Source organism: Pagrus pagrus (assembly GCF_965226575.1).
Source record: "Pagrus pagrus genome assembly, chromosome: 4".
NCBI lineage: Eukaryota > Metazoa > Chordata > Actinopteri > Spariformes > Sparidae > Pagrus > Pagrus pagrus.
In genome coordinates, this window is record NC_140188.1 from 19,883,192 (window position 1) to 19,905,003 (window position 21,812).

Here is a 21,812-nt window from a genome sequence, read left to right on the forward strand (position 1 = left end):
AAATTATAGTGGGGATGCTCCGTCTTTCAGATCTGATTTGGGAAACAAATTTGATTTGCCTGCAGTCTGAACATGGCCTTGGAGACGACTTTCACATTGATGTAATTTGTCTCTCTCTAATTTTAGTCTAAACTTGTTGGTCAAATGTTTCTTCAGGGATTGCTGTGCTTGCCACCTCCGCCAAGGAGGTTATGTTTTCACCTGTGTTCCTCAGCCTCAATACGCCACAAAGCAGGCGTATTGAGGTGTGGAGGAGGCCAGTGTCCATAGATCGCAAAGTTTGGCATGGGGTATATGGGTCTGTCAGGTACTGAGGGGCAGGGGCATGGTGGGACTTGTAGGTGAGGAGGGGGGTTTTCTAAGTGATGCAGAACTTGGCTGGGAGCCAGTAAAGGTGGATGACCAGGGCCTGGAGCGGGTGAGAACCCAGGCAGCAGAGTTCTGGACATACTGGAGCCGGTCCAGGGCTCGGCTGGGAACCCGGGACAGGACTCCGTTACAGTAATCCAGACGGGAAGTGCTGGATGCATGAATGAGTTTCCCTGCCACGGGGTCAGAGAGTGATGGCCGGAGGCTGGAAACGTTCTTCCGAGGATAGAAAGTGGATTTTGTGACAGATTTAACGTGAGCCTGGAACGGTAAGGTGGAGTCCAGGATCACACCCAGAACAAAAGTCTGACAAAAGCCAGTAAACACAGAAAATAACTAATTCCAGACGGAGAAGCGGCGAACAAACAGCGCCAGCGTCTTCTCACATGCTCACATTCTAGTTTTTATACGTGTTTTTCTAAACCGTCCTGCGTGTGTCTGGGTGCCTGAAAGCCATCCAGTTCTCCCTTTGATGAAATTAAATAGTAGGAAGTGATGCCAGTTCTACACTGATGCTTAAACCTCATGTACTCTCGCTGCTCTCTCACATGACAGCATCGCTGCTGGATTTTGGATGATGTTCTCGCGAGTCGCATGATTTCCCAGTTACAGATTAGTGTGTTCCTGTTTTTCTCTTGAGTCAACACCATTACTTCATTTACAAAATACTGGATCACTTCCTTCCCGCATGCTGATCGGCTGAGTCATGGTCAAAGCTGGGGGGAAAACGCCCAAAACAATGCACACCTGTAACTGGAGAGGACCAACCTGGGAAATGATCTGAGGGGTCACGAGTTCGTCAACATGCTTCAGTGACACACACTGACTGAAGTCTTCAGGCCTCGTAAAGCTTTACATAACCTCTGTTGAGCGGTTTGCTAGCGGACATTAGCTTGTTTTAAAAGGATGACGAGCCAAAACAAAAGGTCAGGAACCACTGGGAGAGAAGTTAAGTAGGTAATTGTGATGTAACGTGCTTGAAGGGAGACTTAAAAACAATAAATTATCTTTTTCCTCTTCATTTCTTTTTAACTACGCCTTTGTCTAAGACTTGTTATTTTATGACAGCATGATGAATAAAGAACAAAATATAATTAGGACTATTAAATTGATTAAAATCATTCAACATTTGAATGTTTAAACTGTTTGCTTCACTCGCTGATAAACTCCTCTCGACTGTGATCACGATGAATGAGTTCTTGTGGCTTATTCATGTGCATCATGATTAAAGCATTCGACTAATGGAATAATTTAATTTCACACTTTGGTCAACACAGTTGGAGAAATGACACTGGGACTAATTAATATCTGGATCCTGGGGTCTGGGCAGCGCAGCGGTGTTGCTCAACAATATACCACATTAACAGCGATAACAAGAGGCGAAGCAGCAGCACGACACACTCACAAGTTGTTAACGTCGTTCTCTCCCGCCTCGTCAAGCTGTCTGTTTGACATCTGCAGGTTGCCGGGAAAGCGAGGGTTCTGGAGGAGGAGATGAAGAGGAAGAAGAAGAAGACAGCATGAGGACGTTTTAAACTGAGATCCTGACGTCCATCTGAGACAAACACAAGAGCTGGAATCTGATGTTACAACCATTAACATCCTGTTAAACCGGCCAGTACAGTACAGTTGTTATGGTGAGCAGGTAAATGGATGGAGAAGTGTTTGGACTCTGCTCCTTCGCCTTCTTTGATGTTTTTGTCTCACTAGTTGAAGGCAATCAGAACAAAACTGCGACTCAAACATAAATTTACATAATTTACAGAAAACTAAAGCAACAAAATCTGCTGAAATTGTTCTCGTTTCTCTTTGACGAGACAAAAGTGATATGAAGTTTAGTTCCCTCTCACACAGCCCCCCTCATTCTGTTCACGTCACTCTATAATAAGGTAAGGCACCATATTTATTTTAAAATATGCACGTACACAGCAGAGAGTGAAGTAAAAACCATCCGGGCAGAGATTCGTTTTACCTCAGCAGCGCTTTGTAGGTTAAAAGTTAATATCGGACTGTGTCTGCTTGAGCCGACTGTTGATTAATTGACCTTTATCTTCGAGCGTGTGAGGAGAGAAGTTGTGTTTCCTCTTCTGTGAGCTCAGCAGTTATTTTAATTAGTGCGCGCTGCCTGCACATCGGCTTACGTGTTGATGTATAAGCAATACATTTAAAGTGCAAATACGGGGTGACAGAGAGGTGAAGTAAAACCTGATGAATGGGTTTATCTGTCACATTACTCCATCCTGGCACACTGCCCTCTCCCTCGGGTAAGAATTTACCTTCAGCAGAGCGACGACTAACCACGTCTTCCTGTGATAGCACCAACATCACTTTCACTGTCCCTGCACCGCTCTGCCGTCTCGTAAAAAAAAGCTACATTACAGATTCTTGAGAGGCCATTAGTGTAAAAGTTAGAATTTTCTATGAAGTCAGACCCCCGCAGAGACACACTCGCACTAAAAGGAGAGTCTGAGACAAAGATAATGAGTGACGAGGGAGACTGGTGCTGGGTTTTATAGGCCAGGCCGACTCACTTTGATGTGAAACTCCATTTTGGTGATGAGCAGTTTGAGGTAGATGCTGCACAGCTTCCCATAGCCTTCACTCAGGTGACCCTGACGGGGAAAGAGGGACATGAAGAGAAAAAAAAGAGACGTGATCAAAGGTAGAAACTAATCTTTCTCCCTCCTGGAAGGGTTTTTATGGTTCTAGGACACTGAGGATGCAAATCGTGAAAAGAGTGAGCACAAGGAAAACACCATAAACCAGCTGATTTCTGCAGCAGGTTCAGCTCAGTTCACTCTGCTCCTCAAGTGTGGCCAAAGTTGAATAGAGTAGCTATTCTGCTAATTGCTTCTCACTTCCTTTTTCCTCGAGCTAGAGTGTGCGGGTGGCGATGACACAACAGGAAAGAGAGGCCACAACCCCAGTCACACGGACACAACTTCCTGTATCCTCCTGCACAGTGACATCAGCAAAAAAAACAACAAAAAAACAACTGACTAATAAAACAACAAAGAGTAAATCCAGGAATACAGAGCGGAGCCGCCTCTCCACCCGAGGACATGTTGCTTAACACATAACTGAAGAGTGACTGTTGTGTTTGTGGGTTAATGGAGCGCAGCACTTACACAATAAACCTCATGAATTTCATCAGATGCTGTGAAGACACTCGCGCTCACTTCCATCAATGCAACATTGTTCCGTTTTTAAAATCGCTTTTTTTTTTTTCCTCCTTCAAAAACAGGTGAGCTTCCCCTCGGAGGAGCTCACAGACGAGCTCACATATCAAGCCCGTGTTAGCCACAGCACGTCGCTGGCAGGAGACGAGCTCCGACGATCACACTTGGCACGCTTCTCATGAATTTGTCCATCACAGGCCGGCGATGTCTGTCACTCCAGCAGCAGGGAGACGACAACAAACAATCATGTGATTCAATGACCACAACAAGGAGGAGTGTGGGCGGCTGCGCTCTAATGCTAATGAACAAAACGCATGCTTCTGTGATTACAGTTCTTATTATCTTTAACGGTAAACAAACAAAGACTTCTGCTGCGTGGCCAAAATCCCCTCGTAATGTCATTAATGGCAACAGATAACAGGTCTGGAAATCTCATGGAAAGTACGTGGTGATTACCAAGTCGCCTACTGAAAGTGACCCCAGTATTACTTAATAATAACACAATGCTATTCCAGTTAATAAATAGTTGGTAATTTATTTCATACATTTCCTGGAAACTTCCAACTAGCCTTTGTTTAACTTCTGCTGACAACGCCACTTGAACTTCCTGATCATGCCAGCCAACACCTTCCCTAAAGCTCAATTCTTGAGTATGAAGTTGCATTTGTCTGTAATTAATGGTTAATTAACTTAACTGGCTGACTTTAAAAGAAACAAACAAACAAAGGAGCAGCGTCTTGAGGCCCCTCGGCTCATCGACACATTAACAGTTTTAATTTTAGGACTTATCCGAGACAGATGAGTCGGAGTGCGACCTGACGGCAGGCATCAAGAAGAACTGTAATAATGGGAATAGCCAGTCTTCTCACTGATGGTCTCGTTATGTGGGTCATGCAGAGATATCAGGATTAAACTGAGATTGTTTCATAACCAGTTAAAAACTTCTTACAGTACGTTTACAGAGTAATCTATCAGGTTGGGAAAATCCTTCTCTGCTTCCTCAGTTGTTCAAGTTGCTCAGCCATGATTAATCTTTAAATATTCAAAACGCAGAGCCACCAGCAGAGCGCTATTACATAAGCTCGTACTCTTGTGACTGCACGCTGTGATACAACCACATTAATATAATAATCCCTGTGTCCTCACCCACATCCTGCTCATATCAGTTAGATCAGCCTTGTTCCTCATGGAGTCCTTTATCACCTGCAGGGACAGAGAGGAGGAGGAGGAGGAGGGGGAGGAAGAGTTAGAGGTCACATGTGTTTTGTGATATTCAAGTGTCACAGGACGGCGTGTCTTTACGTACGTTCGGATGGCCGTCTCGCAGCAGCTTGTGGAAGACGTGGCAGAACTTCCAGCAGAGCACCGCGTTGCTGGAGAGAGGGAGCCGGTTGACCGCCGCCCAGAAAGTGTGGGCGCCCTTCTCATGATGGGTCCCCAAGATGCAGGGTGACAGGGACAGTCAAGGATCGCTCGGTTTAATGCAGGACACCAGTCTGGCTCATGAGCAGTGCTACATTTCATCATCTCCTCACAGCGATGTGACTCGTATATACTTAAGTATCAACCTTTACTTATTCATCAGAATCTTTACCAGTCTTCATACAGAAAACCTACATTTTTAAAATCACTTTAAACACATTTTTGCTGGAGTTTTACGTCCCCACATTTTGAAAAGTTGTTGTTTTGCTCAGTGCAAGAAGACACTGATTGACCACAGTTTGGATTAAGTCTTCTCACAACGTTGATGGCTCAGGCAATGCTTTTGGTATTAAAAATAACAGACCAGAACAATTTATTGGGCGCCTCACTCTCCTGTATTGTTTTGCTTTGCTTATCCTACTCCAGCAGTCAGCAGCAAATGTCACGGATCATTTGATTCAGGAGAACCTTAAGTTTCAGTCTGGCTCAATTAAAGTCCCAGTTTTACATTTGCTTTGTCTGAGAATGGATGAATTTATCAGAATTGTTTAAAAACGCCAGCCAAACTTTGGTGTTTTTTTTTACTGTGAACTCAAACAGAACCTCAGAAAGTTTACTTTTTACTATAGTTATAGTTTTTAAAGTTACAGCCATTTATTACAATATCCTGTGAGGTTAATCCTATGTTTTATTCACTGACCATGTAGATGTGTCCAAAAAAAGAGTAAATAGAAAGGTTAATAATTCATCACAGAGGACACTGAAGCAAAAGTGATCTCTATCAGAGAAATATATTATCCATTGAACATGAACAAACAAAAGTAGCTTGACTAAACTTACTGCCTGTTGGCCCAGGAGGAGAAACTGCATGGATTTCCTTTACGAATCAGTGCTGCAGAACGTGATCGCGTAATCACGTTCACTACGGGGCCCCTGAACGCCCAAACAAACAAACAAACCGCCGGAAAGCTGAGAGGCTCTTCTTCATGGGTTTTTAAAGCAAATGGGTAGGATTAGCGTTTCCAAAATCATTTAACGTTTCAGAACAATAGCTATTTTTAGCCGCCAGATGCTGTCGAGGTCTTTGAAGGTTAAGCAGTGTGTTTATTTTCTAATGTCCAAAAAAAAAATAGAAATCGTTCCCTAAATCTCTCTGCTGAAACATTACAAACTACCAAGCCCCGGACTTTACATCGCTGTTTTGTGCTTTTCGACGAAGAACAACAACCCTCCTCTCTGTCTGTGTAGCTTTGTGTTTGGTTTCACACATGACTGAATTAGCTCTGCAGCAGGGCCACATGTAGACGATGTGGTCACACACAAGTTTGTTGTTTCCATCTTGCACTAACATAACCCTCCTACAGCCACGGAGGAACAGCCTCACATGGAAATAAGGATAAACACACTTCTTCCCCTCACACACACACACACACACACACACACACACAAGGACAATGAGGATATTCCTGGCATGCTTCTCTTTGACAGCGACCTCCTGTGTGTTGATGGCCTTATTGATGCTGACAGCCTGTGAAGAGGAGGGAAGGAAGGGCAGGGGAGAGAGAGGGAGAACACAAATCAGCCCACAGACTTTATTCACAGAAATATAATACAATAAAAACCTTCAAGTCGTGTCAAGTGCTTGGCACCCTTCCACCCTTCAGAAAGTTGCCTTTTCCTTTCCGAACCACCTGGGGAACGGGAGGCAGCACAGATTTTTAGTACAGAGTGATTGACCCATTTTCTGCAGAGTTGGTATTCAAGGCAGCAGCTGAGAGGCCTGAGCTCCTGTCTGCTCTTCAGGAGCGCTACAGAGGCGAACACCTGTCTCATCAGGAGACACATATGCATGCAAAGTGTCAGTTATTTCCCTTCTTACGCTCTCATAGAGAAAACGTCGTCTATCCGGCTGATTTGTGGGATTTTGGACATAAAATGTAAAGAAAGGAATAGAAACAATCATGTTTAGTGTCTCTAAGACACATTTAGCATCAGGACTGTGTGCAGGCAGATTAAATGAGACAGCACCAGCAATGACTGACGTGTGGATGATCAGGAGGAGAATCTGTCCGTGCTGTAAAATCTACAGAGGAATGTTGGCCGAGCTAAAGCTGAACCCCCTCCAACTCCAGCTCAAATTAAAGTATCATCTAACTGGTCTCACAGAAACTCTGGAGAAGTGTCACCACTTTTCAGTTATATGTGCTTCCTGACAACAAACATGGTTAAAGATTCATATGGACCTGCACAGTCTGACAGCAGCCGTGACTACTGCAAAGCTGTTCAGGTGGTAGTGTTCGATATGAACACTGGAAGGAACCTCAAAAATATGCAAACAACGATGAATACAAGGTGTTTCTTACTTGTTATAAGCACAAATGAAAAAATGTGCCAATGGAACGGTATCTCACTGATGTGCTGCTTTCTAGGTGATCCTATATTATCTCATATGTGTAATGAGGTATGTTTTGACTAGCATTAGCTGCTACAGATTTGGTGGTGTTGACAAGGTTACGAGGTATATTTATTGTAATTTTTTAAAAATGTTTTAGAGTGTTGAGAATGAATTGACGAGTCTAGAAGTTACTTTTCAAGAGCTGTTATATCAAAATATCAGACTTTCAGAGTCTACAAGTTGCACTATGACAATGCTAACATGCTAACGTTAAGCAGCCATAATGATTAACCGTATCAGTTCAGCATGATAGCATAGCAGCAATTTTTGCTTTTTAGAACTCAGCGAAAAAGTCCTGCTGAGGATGACAGGAATATAAGTCCGTTATCCTCTGGGGATCATGAATATCTTCAGGTTTAATAGTAATCCACCCAATAATTGTCAAGACATTGTCCTAAAAACCACAACTTTCAACCTCATGCAAGCACTGGAGTCAAAGTCAGTGGGATTCATTCTCTGGGGAACATGAACGCTTGTACAAAATATTACAGCAGTCCATCCGATAGCTGTTTCCAATAGCTAATTCAATCTGGGTTGACTGCTTACATCTCTAAACACCCTGTGTTTGTTCTTGTGTAATACTTCTTCTTTATGTCCCATAACGGTTATGTCGGGCCGCAGCAGGAAAGCTGCGTGATGAAATAAATGTGAAAACGAGCCCGCAAAATGTTCCTGCTTTACGTTCCAGGCCCATGTTGTTTGAGAGCTTAAGCCATTTCAGATGGTTTTCAAAACAAGGTGTTCTGGAGCAGCATCTGGCTGAACGTATCGGGTTTCACATGAGCAGAATATTAAACCAGGAGAATTGTACATCTGAACCCGCTCAACCCAAAAACCTGGGTCTGAAAGCTCACAAAACAAAGCCAAACATGCATTCTGTCACTTTGCATGGTATCATGAACCGAGAGCATGGTGGCCGCGGGTCAAAAGAGGACGGGTGAGGCCTGTTTCATAATCTCACTTCCCACAGATGTCCCGAGTGTGCTCCTCCTCTTCCAGTATGTGAGCTGACAGGACTGGAAGTTCAACGAGAGAAATCATTGGAGGAGGAGTGGGCAAGGGAGGAAGGAAGGAAGGAAGGAAGGAAGCGGGAGAGAAGGAGAAGAGAGGAGGGAAAACTTGGGAGCATCATTGTCACTAAACCCAACACACTGTTGAAATGATTACTTTACAGCTGCGACCTTCTGCTCCCAGGTGTCACCGCCTGTTTTGAATCTAACCGGAGGATATTTTCTTCAGAATCATAATCCCTTCAAACACACAGCTCGTTGGTATTAGAGAAAAACAATCTGGTTCAAATTCAGCTCCCGTCCTGTCCAAACAACAGCAGACAATAGACTGCATCCTCCACACACCACAACTGTGTCACCAGCAGCTCTGGCAAGCTGGCAAACACGAGTTTTGTGTTCGCAGAAATCTAATTTATGGAGCTGCTCGCTGAGGTGAAGTGTGGACAGGCGAAAGGAGGAAGAGCAGGAATGTGGAGCCGGCTGCTGTTTCAACATCTCTGGCTTTAAATTCCAGCCCCGTCTGCGCTCGGCTCGTAATCCTGCCGACGAGCAGGAGACACCGCAGCGTGTCGTAAGGAGGCTTCCACTCCTGTCATTAAACACGCACACCCACGATTAAACACGAGCGCTGGAGCTACAGGATCAACACCTGTCCTGTTGCATCAGCAGCAACAACCTGAGCCAAGACCCTGGCTGCGTGCGAGTGTGCGTGCTGCAAAGGTCAAACCCAGCAGGGCTAACTCTGCCCTGTCCGGGCTGTGCAGAAGAAAATACGACTGCGGTCTGTTTCCTCTGATCGAGGGAAAGGTCGGCGAGTTAAATTTGAGCATTATGCTTTGCCATGTTTCGTGTGGACGTGCAATCACTGTCGATAGTAAAATCAGCTTTTTCGGCCAATATAGCACGCAATGATGAGATCGTGGCTGCCATTAACAACATTTACCATCAACACGTATTGAACATCTACATTGAACATAGCAAAGATGTTTTTTTAACTCAAGGTCTGTTTGTTTGCTTTTTCTGGAGCTTTCAACTTAATTATATGACCAAAGAATTGTAATTGGACGATGAGATGTGGCTGAATTAAAGCATGACTTTGTCATACAGCTGTTTCTAAAGGGCAAGACTGAGCCGTCACAGTTAACATTTAACACTATGTTGGTTCATTTGGTAATTTCAAGTCTGTTCCCTGTAGGGAAATTAGTTTTGAAGTCCGTCCTGCAGCTTCAAATCACACAGACATGCTTGTGTGCTTAAAGAAAAGCATAGCATAGCTTCCATATCTCAGGTTGCACATACACATACACACACGTCTGACAATGGCAACATATTGCACAACCCCCCATGGTCAACATCTCTTCGAGGATAAAAACATTTAAAAAAATGCCAGCAGGGAAAGCTTGTCATTGTGCAAACATGCACAAGAACAGTCTATTGATTAAAGACGGATGTGTGGTTTTTAACCAAATAAACGATAAAAATGAATATGAAACAGTCTGAAACTGCAGCACAGAACAGGAGCTGCCTGTCGCAGCAGTGACGCACCACCAGAACCGGTCAAAATACTGGCTGATGGTAGAGTCCGACATTAAGCACGGTGCATTTGATTGGCTCTGTTCACATCGGTCCAAAAACTACTCAAATCCAGAATTCTCAAAATGTGTGAATACAAAATACTAGCTTCATTTCCACCATTAGCACAAGAAGCTAGCAAGAGCTTTTTTTTTCAGCTGTAATTTTTTATCAAAATAAACACTTCCCCCACCCCTGACACCGACTCTTTATCAGGGAACTTATATTTCCAAAATCAGATCCAGTAAATATCTTAGCCACAACATTTTGTTCACACATCTGCCTTGCATTAGCAAAAAGGGAAGTGGCTTTTGTGTAATTTCCTGTCACTGCCCTCGTACTTAATCTGTGAAAACAACAAATGACATTATCGTGTATTACAATCGGTACGAGGGCCATGCAGTGAAGATGACACGAGACTTCAACTAAAGTGTTTCTATTTTCGCTGATGTTAATGTGACATTTAGATTACGTTAAGGGAAAATTTCATCAGTTTGATGTTTTTTCCAACATTGTGTCCTTTCAACTCATCTCGCGTCCCCTTCTCTCTCCGTCACTCACACACAAAAATCAAAGGATTGATTAAAAACTCCCAGTGCAACTGGTTCCCACATGAGGATGACCCAATTAGCCCACAGTGAGACTTTGTACTTTGTGTTTGGGTTTGAATGAGAGGGCCAGCTGCCTGGGACTCCTGGCATTGGCTGCTGGCATCGATGCATCAATGGCCTATTAGCACCTCGCAGTGCAGCCACGCAGACCAGCTGACACAGAGTGGCGATGAGACACTAAATAGAAGGTGAGAAACAAGCGATTATGACGATGAAGACCAAAGATCAACCCTGAGGGAGTTAGATCGGTTACTGTGGGCAGAAACCTACGTCACTGCGTCCTCAGGGGGTCGAACTCAGCTACTTCCCTTCAGTTTCCCCACCATGCCCAACAGTTATAACAAGGACTCAATTACGCTGAACACAAACCTCCTTTTTGCATCTTGGTATCTACAGAAACATCTTTTTTTCCCTCCACAGCTCCGCTTTCAAACAAAGTGTTATTGACACAGTGTTGAAAGCATGTTAAGTTAAGCCTGGCAAGCTCCAATCAGCTCCGTCTGTAGAAAGCAGGGCATTGATATGCTGATCATAGCCTGGCTGTGTCCACGGAGGGGTCAGTGCACAGAGCCCGCAGAGAGGAAGCATCTTCTGCCTGCTAAATGCAACAGCCCTCACCCGTCCACTCGCTTCCCCACCCTCTGCCCCGCTTCTGAGCGACTCGCGAGAGCACGTGACGAATGCGCTGCCTCGGCACTTCGACTTCCACGTTAGTCCTGGAGACATGTCATCGCTTCTACGGCAGTGGAGAAAAGGCAGCGCTCTCGGTTATTTTAGTCCCCGCTGTGGCACATATAATGTCAACATTAACGATGGGACGAACCCTCAGCCAGTAGTTTTCAATCATGAGAAAATGACTTCGGAAAACCCAAACGGAAAGGGGAAGAGTAAATTCGGAAACACTTGTTCTCACCAGATTTGAATTCTCATGGTCGACGAGGAGGCGGAGGAGGTGTCCTCGTGTGACCCTGGTGATTTAGTATGGGAGGGGAGTTATTAATCTTAGCTACAGTACTATGATTATGTGACCTCAGTCATTTAGGTGGAGGAGGAGGAGGACACAGAGCCGGGATGATAGACGAGCGTTTTTTTGGAGGTTCACATATTTATCAAATCATCGTTTCTTACTGAAGTATTTAATCATACAGTCAAGTGAAATGTATGATGAGTTTGTTTTGTTTTGTCAGAACACAAAGATATTCAGATACTACATGAAAAATTACATTAATGAATAATAAGATTATTAAAATAGCCTGGGATTATTTTTCTGTTGATCAGCTCATTGATTAGCTGTAGAAGATCGCACCTTGGGCACTGCAAAATTGTGACCGACACCGTTTTCCCAGCAAACAAATGACTATTTTATTATTTCAGATTTTCACTCACCCGGTCTGTAAAAAGGATAACAGCTGGACAACAATAAAATTGCTACTGAGATGCTCAATCTTTACAGAAAAAGGCAAGATGCAGGAAAGTCTTTCAAAGTCCCTGTGAGGGTTTAGAGTCCATGATCTTATCTAGCCAAATGAAAAAAAAAGCTCTCTAAATCTTGACCTCTGACACTACACAGACTAAATGTTTTTGTTATTTTGAGACGGATAATGCTCGGATTAATTGATAATGGGAATAAACTGTATCAGATGCAGGCCTACTTGCAAGAAATTTTTTTTCAACTATTCAATTATTCAACAAAAATCGAGATAAAATGACATTACATGCAGTATGTTCAACCCCGAGTGCACTGACCTTATCAAACACATCTTCCCTATCAAAGCTACTTGTTGCCTTTGAAATCTCACCAAATCCAACTGTGGCCAAGGACATGCAAAGCTTACTTCAAAGTCGTATCTGACTCCATCTGTCAATAAATAATTCCAATCCCACTTTACCCTTGCCAGGAGAGCACATAAACACGCTCTTTCTGGAGATTTCAGCGTAAATGATTGGTGAGGGGAGGTTGCCAACGCTGCTGCTGACTCGCCCTGTGCTATACAGGAGCTGCACAGTAAACAGTGAATGGACACACAGAGGAATGAAAACAGGAAACATGCACGGCTGTCTGTGAATGCAGCAGCTCCGCAACGCTGAGGTGCAGCGGTGGAGGCATGGTCACTGTGGCTGACGCACTGGGGGTGGAGGTAGTGGTGATGGTGTTGAGGAGGGAGGTGGGGGGTTTACAGGCGCTCAGTCAGGCTTCCTGCCTTGGCACACCCTGCACTGCCCATTTCCTGCCTGGCTGCCTGCTGAAAAATGCCCAGCTCCATTCCCCTCCAGCTAAAAACCTTTGCTCGGTCAACCCAGACAGAGCCTGAGACGGTCAGCCAGGCCGAACGATTCATTCCTCCAGCCCTCTCATATTTCCTGCCTTCCAGGACTCTTGCAGGTGACTTTAAAGGAAGGCTACAGCTTGTAACAACTTGGGTTGTTGTGATCAGGGAACACATTTTGTACTTTCCAAAGTTATTTGGCAGATCTAGGAACGAGATGACACAGCTTAAAATATATACTACAGATTATCTAAACAAGTTTACTTGGATGAAAAACTGAAAGCAAGCCCACACGTAGTCTCTTATTTCAACGGAGAAAGGAGTGCACTCAAAGGCAGCACACACAGTAAATTGTGCCAGGAAGTTGATGTTTAAACTGTGATGGATGTTTCAAACAAAGTTAACATTAAAGTTTTGTTGTCTTCTCTAAATAAGTTTAACTATACATTGGCTTGTTTACAGACTGTCTCATTATCTGACTGTGTTTCTGGACAGAGTATCGATAATGAAAGATGCAATCTTTGCAATCTTGGGGTCGCACAGGGGTCACTGCTGTCACTCCCTAATTTACAGACAGCTCCTTTAATTTATGGACTAAACTAAACAACAGATCGTAATAGGTTACGCGCAGATATAGAGCAATTTTATCCTTCATTTAAAATCCAATATTCACTCTATTTATCTCCGTTTTTTGTATCCACCAACTCCTGAGGGAAATATCTGGCTCTTTAGCTGCTAAATGCTCACTGTGTTAACCAGCTAGTCGCTAATTGTGTCTGTCTGCTGTTTGGTGCCGAGCGGGTAGTATATACAGGGAGTTTATCAGAGCTTTTTCACTGAAAACAGCTGCCTGCTGCTTCGAAACAATGCTGGTAAGTGAGGTTGTGGGGAGTAACCAAAACAATGAGCTGAAGGAGGCTAAAATGCTCCACAACGCTCAGATGAAATGCAGAGTTTGGTGATAATTCTTCTACTTCACATACACAAACACGTATTTTGAGCCAATTGTTGATATGAAAATAAAAATTATTTCAGCTTTAAAAACAAACATTGCCGCTAACTGCTGCTAACACACAGCTAGCTGCAATCAGCTAGTAAGTTCAGTTTACCATGCAGCTAGCGGCCGTATTAGCTGACTCTGTCCAGACTGGGAGCTCGGACCACAGGAGGAGTGTTGTTGTTGTTTACTATCGGATATCACCTCTTGAGGTACAAATTGACTAGGGGCTAGCTGGTTAGCATGCTAACTTCAAAAGATATCCATGCAACACAGTCTTTGACATAACATCAACAATGTTAGCCTCTTTCTTCATATCCTGTTTATAATTTTAATGTTATCTCTCTGCTTAGATGATACAAAAATAAACCCATCTGACATTTAATATCATCATTTCTTGCGTAATTGTGATGGTAGGACGCTAAAGAAGGTTTGACCAACTAAAAATACACGTCAGTTTCCTCGAAAAATAATACAACTCCTCTCGCGGTTCCACAAACACGACCAAAAATAAACACTTGAAACCGAAAGCTAGCCTCACCACAGTCTGTTTCACACAAACACAAACACCCTTCACCATGAAATGGCAATTTATTTATTTTTTTAAAAATGCATTCAAAAATCTGATAATAACTGGAAAGGCGTTTTGGGCCCAAACATTTTTCCAAAAGTAACCCCACCCGACTCTAAAGGTCAGTCCTCTGAACAGAGCCCTCTGTGTTGCTTGTTTAAGGACCATTTTTACTTGTTGCAACTGACATGAACATCCGCTCCCATACAAAAGTCACTCCACACCTCTTGAAAAAGGAGCCCGGCTGGCACTGACGAGAGGAAGGTGGTGGAAAGATGGTCTTTTTTAGAGCGGCTATTTTTCCTGTGTACACAGGGAAAGACACAGCTGTGAGAGGGAGAGTCAGGAGCTCGCAGAAGTCATGTTATACAGGCCTCGTCGGACAGAACTGAGGCAGCCGGCGTATTGATCCGCACCATTATCAACACACTGAGCAGAATCTGCACTGTAATTAATAATGCTGCTCATAGGTGAAGGTGAAACGGCCATAGATTTCATTGGCTGATGGGCTGAAATGTCACGTATGAGCCTCTCAGACAGTAACTGGGAGCTTGTTTTTTCTACAGAAGACACCGAGCATCTTCTATCCCATTAATAACATCATAGCAGAGCTTTGCTGATGCAGATAAGCCCAGTGGGATGCCGCCGTCTCTTAAGAGCACATTAAAGAGCATGAAAACATAGAGCTCGGGGATATTTGGAGAGTGTGACCTCAGAGCACCAGGCTTCTGTTCCTGAGGGCAGAGGTGCAGGGCAGCAGCTGGTCAAAGACTCACACACACATATGCCGTAGGCCGGGCTCCAGCGTAATTAAACTCTGAGGCCGACACCCCCGTGGCAGGTTTATGAGCCTCTCCTAATAGGACGGCTTTCTGCAGCCTCGTGTGAAGGAGCCTCGGCTCTAAAGCTCGACTTCCTGCAGGACCGGTGATGTCACGACGACGCGTTATAAAAGGAACATCTGTGCAGCTCAGCGACGCTCCGCAGCCCACTTGCTCATTACTCCCCGACACTGAACACGGGTGAACATCACAGAGCGTGTCTGTCTGCGTGTGTGGGTGTGTTTTCCTGAAGGACTTGATGATGGCATATGTAGTGATCTGACGCCAATTAAACCGTCCCGCAACAGTAAAACTCTGTTGGTTTCTTCTGCGCACCGCAGACTGTTTGAGCCAGCCTTTTGCTGCGCATCGTTAGAAACTTTACTGAAGTTATGTGGAGGCAAAAAGTAGTTTGTCATTCAGAGATGAGACAGTTCACTCCATAAATACACGTCATTTGAAATGGAGGTAGTTTATGGATGACCTGTTTGGTCTACAAAAGAGGTGATGTCTTCCCAAAATTTAAAAGGTTAAAGATGCAAACAATTATCTGCAGAGTAAAAACATAGTGGCGTAACGGCATCCTGAGCAGCGAATGAAGTAACACTTCCTCTTCGCGTGTTGTAATCCAAACTCCAAGAAGTTTTTCCTTCCTCCTTTCTAGCTTGATGAAAGCAAACTAGCTGTTAGCTATATTATGAATCTGCTCGACGTCGCTGAATGTTGTCCATAGCACCTTCAAAGACGTTCATTTTACCATCGTAGAAGACTCGAGGGCGTTTATGCTCATCGTTAGATACTGATGGAGCCCTCTGTCTGTACTCTGCGTTCATTTCCTCCATATTTGCACATTTGACCCTCTAGTGGCCGTAGTAATTATTACAGCAGCAAAGGAGGAAGTCAGAAACACAGGACTTTCGCCAATGTCCAGCGTGAAACCAGAAGTGGACAGCATGTTCTTTTAACTTACAAGCGTAGCGAGGTTGTGTCACGTACATAGCGTAACTTAAGTTACGTACATAAAGTAGGTTTGTTTGTAAGTCAAGTGACGGAAATAAAGCAGTGATTTTACACCAAACCACAATGTTTTCCTGAACCTAACCAAGTAGTTTAAGTGCCTAAATCGAACCAAACTTCAGCGACCGAACGGTCAGTTAATATTCAACTGTCTTGATGACAATACCACAGACTAAAGGTCCACAACAGGCAATCGCCACATCCCTGATTCAGTTTTGGCTGGCAGCTTCTGTTGCATGTCATCTCCTCTTTTTCCTGATGTTTCAGAGACTACTGACAATTGGAAACATTGTCCAGTTTTCCAAGAAATCAGGTCCAGTATGTGCAAGTGCAACAGCTACCATACACCTGGGTCATCTACGTGGTAAACTCCTCACACGAGGCTAAAAAACATCAGTATCTGCTTCAATGACAGTGGAAGCGACGGTTTATCTGATATTCTGAAAAAATTTCAACTTCACGCAAATAAAAAACAGGTAAATGTGATCATGTTCCTGAAATCTCCTAAATCCAGCAAGAAGGTATTTGCCTCGACCATGCATCACCAACGTCTGTGCAGTGTGGGAATGTTGAATTGTTTTCATACCAGTGTGTCTCGCTTCGTGCCAAACAGCTGAAACACAGAGGCAGAGAAGGAACCGAGGAGAGCGGCCTCGAGGAGCTCTGTCAGATCCACAACACTGACCAGTTTCCCAGTTACACGAAGTCTCAAATAACCAGTAAGGTGCCACTGAACGGAGAGCTACAGGAGGAGAATTTCCACCACTACACCTACACCATGTCTGCGCTACGTGCCCCGACTGACTTCATGTGGGCAGCTGAGATTTATTTCAGCAAACGTTCGAGAGCGAGTTTCCTGTTTGGATCTGGTGCCTCTTCATGCATTTGCTACTATCAACTGTGTGTCTCTTCTCTTACTGTTTCTCAAAGTTGTTCCCTTCACTACAAACTCTGAGGATCACTGGAAAGAAGACTCTGGGTGTCCTTTCATCGCCCACCCTCCCCCACACCTACACAAGGGCTTAAAAAGTACAGCCATCCGTCCATGTTGGCACCGAGAGGCCGGTTTTTTGTTGCCTTGGCTTACGTGCACCTGCTGCAGGAGCCTCGGACGCATCATTCACAGCTCGCAGGCACAAAACGGATGATGTGCAATAAAATCCACACTCGCTTCGCTTTAAATTCACACCTAGCGGCGCTTTAAAAACACACAAAGACACACTGTTCGCTCCGTCTTTAAAGGTTTTCGTCTCCCAACATCAGACATCAATACAAGCTGCAATTGACATGCAGGACACATTTAGGCTGCGCTTTGCTGAACTTGTTCCACCAACCTGCAGCTGGAGACAGACAGAGAAGGAGCCAGAGAGCTCGGGGGGCACATCTCACACATTATCATGTCTTGTGTCCCCAAAATAGACACAAAAAAACCCTCACGTGTCCTCATTATACAGAGAAACCTGTGATCTGAGTGATTATTCCCAGTAGATTTAAGTAGATTTAAACAGTTGAGACCCTGTGCTCAAGCCTGCTCAGACCCTCACGCCTTCCTCTTCTTCTTCTTCTTCTCCACAACAACAACAACAACAACCAAACTTCCCACATCCACGTTTCTCCGCAAAAAACAACCCCACCACAACAACAAGTCCCTGCTTTTGCGTGTATTGGCGCAAACAGCCCCGCGAGTGTGCGCGCAACAGGACACCACCTTTCGAAAAACACGCAAAAAAACCCATCGGTGCATGTGTGAATAACAAACAGGAAAAAAAAGCCTCCACTTACAATTTTACTGAGATCCATGATCGTCCCCCCGTGTGAGTGAGGATCCTCGGAGCCCGGAGAGGGGAAGGAGAAGGAGGAGGAGGAGGTCCGCTGGCTTTATCCTAACGCGGAGTAATTAGTAACGGGAAAGCGATTGAGGCAACAAATGCATTTGGGAGGAGAAGGAGAAGGAGAGGGGGGAGGTGGAGCGGGCACTTAGCTCAACATGTGTCCCGATTTGGTATTAAAATGCTCCCCTATCCTTCCTCATTTCCTTTCCTTCCTTCCTTCCTTCCGCGTCCCTTCTCCTTTTTTTTTTCTCTCCGCGCGCCCTACGTGCTCCCTTATCGGCGAGGACTTCCAGCATCCGACCGCTGCCTGGGAGGACAAACCCGGAGGACAAACCCGGAGGACTGCCGCTGATAACACCCGCTCACATCAACGCTGCCGCCTCACGGGCACAGTGGAGCGAAGAGCCAGCCCGGCAGTACGCACCGGCCCACATAGCGGCCGACAGAGCAGGGCAGAGCAGGGCAGAGCAGGAGGCTACCTTTATTTTGCAAATAGCCCGCTCTCTTGTCAGACAATAGTAGCATGGAGCCCGCAGAGTGGGATGGCTCAAAACCCGGGTGCTCCCAAGCTGGGGTGCGGGGACCGCCGGGGGTCGCGTCGGAGGGGAGGTGAGGTCCAGGAAGTGAGGGGGGGGGGGGGGGGGGGGAACAGCTGAGATGTTTCACTGCTGCTCCATTCATGAGGAGGCTGGAGGAGTGTGAGGGCCCAGGGGTGAGAGATAAGACAATGAGAGGAGGGAGCTTTGGGCTTTTTTATTAGGCACAGAAAAAAGTCGAAAAACAACACGATCTTGGACGAGGTAGCCGCACGACGTTGTATTTTAACTTTATTCTCGACATTTTGACTCGCATAATGAAAAAAAACTTCCTCCTCTTATTTGTATATAATGACTGATATACACGTTTGTTTCTGCAATGATCCTGATTATCAAACTCTTAAAAAGCTCTTTAAAAGAAAGCAATAGCGTAATAATAAATAAGCTATTCATGTATTTGGCCAAGATGTGCAACATTTGCTAGTTCCAGCTTCTTAAATGATTTGCTGCTTTTCTTTGTCATTTATGGAAGTAAATGAAGAGTCTTTGGGTTTTGGACTGTTCAGCAGTCTGAGGACGTCAATGTGGGTTCTGGGAAAGTGTGACAAGCATTTTTCACAATTTCTTGACGATTTATTGATTAAACAATTAATCGTTGAGTGTGAAAATAATCCGCAGAATGATAATGGACATAATTGTCAGTTGCAGCTCTAGGCTTGTTCCCTCACGCCTCGAGAACAGGATTTGTAGGCAAAGGCATCGGAGTAACATAATGCTTCATTTATAATGGTGTGTGACATATTTTACCATCATAAAATAATTGCAGATCTGGCGATTTGGATGCTGCACTTTGCCAAACTGTGATTATTTGTCTTAACTGTTCAGCCCTAAACAAGACAAAAGACTACAAAAATGAAGCCAGAAACCCTGCCTGAAACCATAACATAGCTAAAAACATGACACGGTATCACTTGGTCAAATGTTTTTAGTATCAGATGTGAATTACTCTGAGGTCTTGTTTGTGTGCGGTGATAATATGCTTATGGAAAACACATGAAGCCTCGAGATGAGCAGGTTTCAGAGGTGAAAAAAAGCCCAGCTTCCACCACGAGACCAATTCTAGGTAACTGATGCCCCCATCTGGTTTCTCTGAGACTGTCAACCAAAATCTTCTGTCCTCAAGGCAACACGGATGTGTTTGAATACAGTGAGTGCATGTTTTACAAGAGTTTTATAACAGGAGCTTTTCACAGACATTTTGACATGTTAGGAGAGGCACAAATGTAAATAATAAAATTACTGAATTAATAGTTGAACGCCATTCAGCTGCTTCGGCCTCAGGTCCTGGTATTTAGCTAATCTTCAGATTAAACTGTTAAAATCAAGTTTTAAATCTATCATAACTCAAACTATATCCATAATTGTAAAACATTAGTAATTCTTATAGTTGGAGTCCCGTTCTGTCCGTTTTTGCTTTCCAATTTCATAAGAAACTACACAGAGGAAGACATTTACTGAAAGGCCTGTCACTAAAACTACTTTTATTGGACTTTGTCCCAGAAATAATTGCGATAATCATTATTATCATCATTTTAAGACCATTTCATGCCACTGATATATAAAATAATAGCATAATAATGCAAGTATGCCCTTTCAAAGGATGTGCCACTTGTCTTCGGTCATGTCCATATATTGATATAAGTTGATAAGATATGTATAATAGGTTGATGATGTAATTAGTGCGACAGGCCGACCGTTTATTCTCTGATTTAATTATTTAGTTGTACAGACAGTTAGTAAATGTGGACCGAGCTACATACAGAGAAGAGGCTGACACTTTTTCCTCCCACCTCCTCAACACATTTGTTTTTCTGGCGGAGGCGGAAAGTTTATAACCATCGCCCACACCATCAGTTCCTTCAGCTGCATGTGTTGAATGCTGGAGATTGTCGGACAGGGACATTTCCAGGATTGAGTGTAAGAGAAGACACGGAGTATACTACGTCCTGTATATCTGTATTGATTAAATGTTGTTCCAAGCTGCAGGTTGATAAGAGAAAACTGTGTAAGTGAACGCAGTATTGACAAAAGCGTATTTTCAGGGGTATTAAACCGTAAAAGTACAGCCAGTGGCCATTTTATTAGGTACAGCTGCAACATCTAATGCTATCAAATACAACAGCTCTGCCATAAATCACACACTGTCAAAGACAACAACGTTCAGTCTGCCCCCTTTACGAACACTTGACAATTAAGCACTTTGCAAAGGTAGACAATGTGGCAGAGCTGTTGCACTTGACTGCATTAGATTGTATGGGTGTACCTTATAAAGTGGCCATGTTCAATCCAAACTAAAATGATGTGTAATATACTGAATCTTTGAGGATTTAATGACATGTTTCAGCAGCAAGTGTTGATTATAAGGCTGTGAAGAGCCACATTTTTCCATTATTAATAGTCTTTTCTAAATGTAAAGTGGTTTATTTAAAAGGAAATAAAAAAAGCTCCTCTCACCACAAACAATAAGCCCACAAGATCCATTTTTAAATCCAGGCCACTGTTGTCAAAAGGCCTCTCTATACAACCATCAGCTGACCTGCCGAGGCCAGGCCAGCCACAATAATCAATATGCTACTCATTATACCATCGGGGCTGCACATTATACCTCCAGGCTTCTCAACATAAACAGTCTGTCTGGAGACAATGCCGGCTCTTTTCCCCCCAGAGTCTCTTCACTTCCTGGTACGGCGTGGGCCCTTCGCTGTGAGGGCAGCCTCACAGAGCATTTCTCACATAGAGCCGTCCCACTCAGCCAGGCAAAGTCTCCGTCTTTGCCTGGCTTTTCACTCAGCCGCCCCCGACCTCTTCCTCTTTTTATACAATTTACCAACTTGGAATAAAAGGACATGTGTGAGTTTGAGTTAAAACATAAAAAAAACAAAACCTGCTGTTTCCTCGAAATGAAGAAATAGATGAAACTGAATGCTGGTGACTGATGTTTATTCAGAGTGAATGTATGTGCTGTCATCTCATCACCGTCTTTCCATTACAATTAGCTTCTCAAAATCAAGTTAAGCGCTAGTATCTTCCTTTCTCAAGTATCACAGATTTGGGTTGAGATGACAAGAAGGTAGACGTACAAAAGTCAAGTCT

General features: G+C 44.1%; 1 protein-coding gene across 2 annotated transcripts in view; it reads right to left on the bottom strand.

The window, feature by feature from the left end:
* Nucleotides 1-21,812, bottom strand: part of hip1 (huntingtin interacting protein 1) — a 45,908-nt gene that overhangs the window by 17,945 nt on the left and 6,151 nt on the right. Inside the window, exons 1-6 of one of the 2 annotated variants that reach the window (XM_084351598.1) lie at nucleotides 18,074-18,588; nucleotides 6,435-6,498; nucleotides 4,855-4,997; nucleotides 4,695-4,751; nucleotides 2,901-2,981; nucleotides 1,775-1,851 (exon numbers count right to left, since the gene is read on the bottom strand). In XM_084351598.1, coding sequence (XP_084207724.1) covers nucleotides 1,775-1,851; nucleotides 2,901-2,981; nucleotides 4,695-4,751; nucleotides 4,855-4,997; nucleotides 6,435-6,498; nucleotides 18,074-18,091 — 440 coding nt within the window. In that variant the 5' untranslated portion in view covers nucleotides 18,092-18,588. Of the gene's footprint in view, nucleotides 1-1,774; nucleotides 1,852-2,900; nucleotides 2,982-4,694; nucleotides 4,752-4,854; nucleotides 4,998-6,434; nucleotides 6,499-18,073; nucleotides 18,589-21,812 lie in introns of those variants that run through there. The other variant, XM_084351597.1, reaches the window with a different exon arrangement.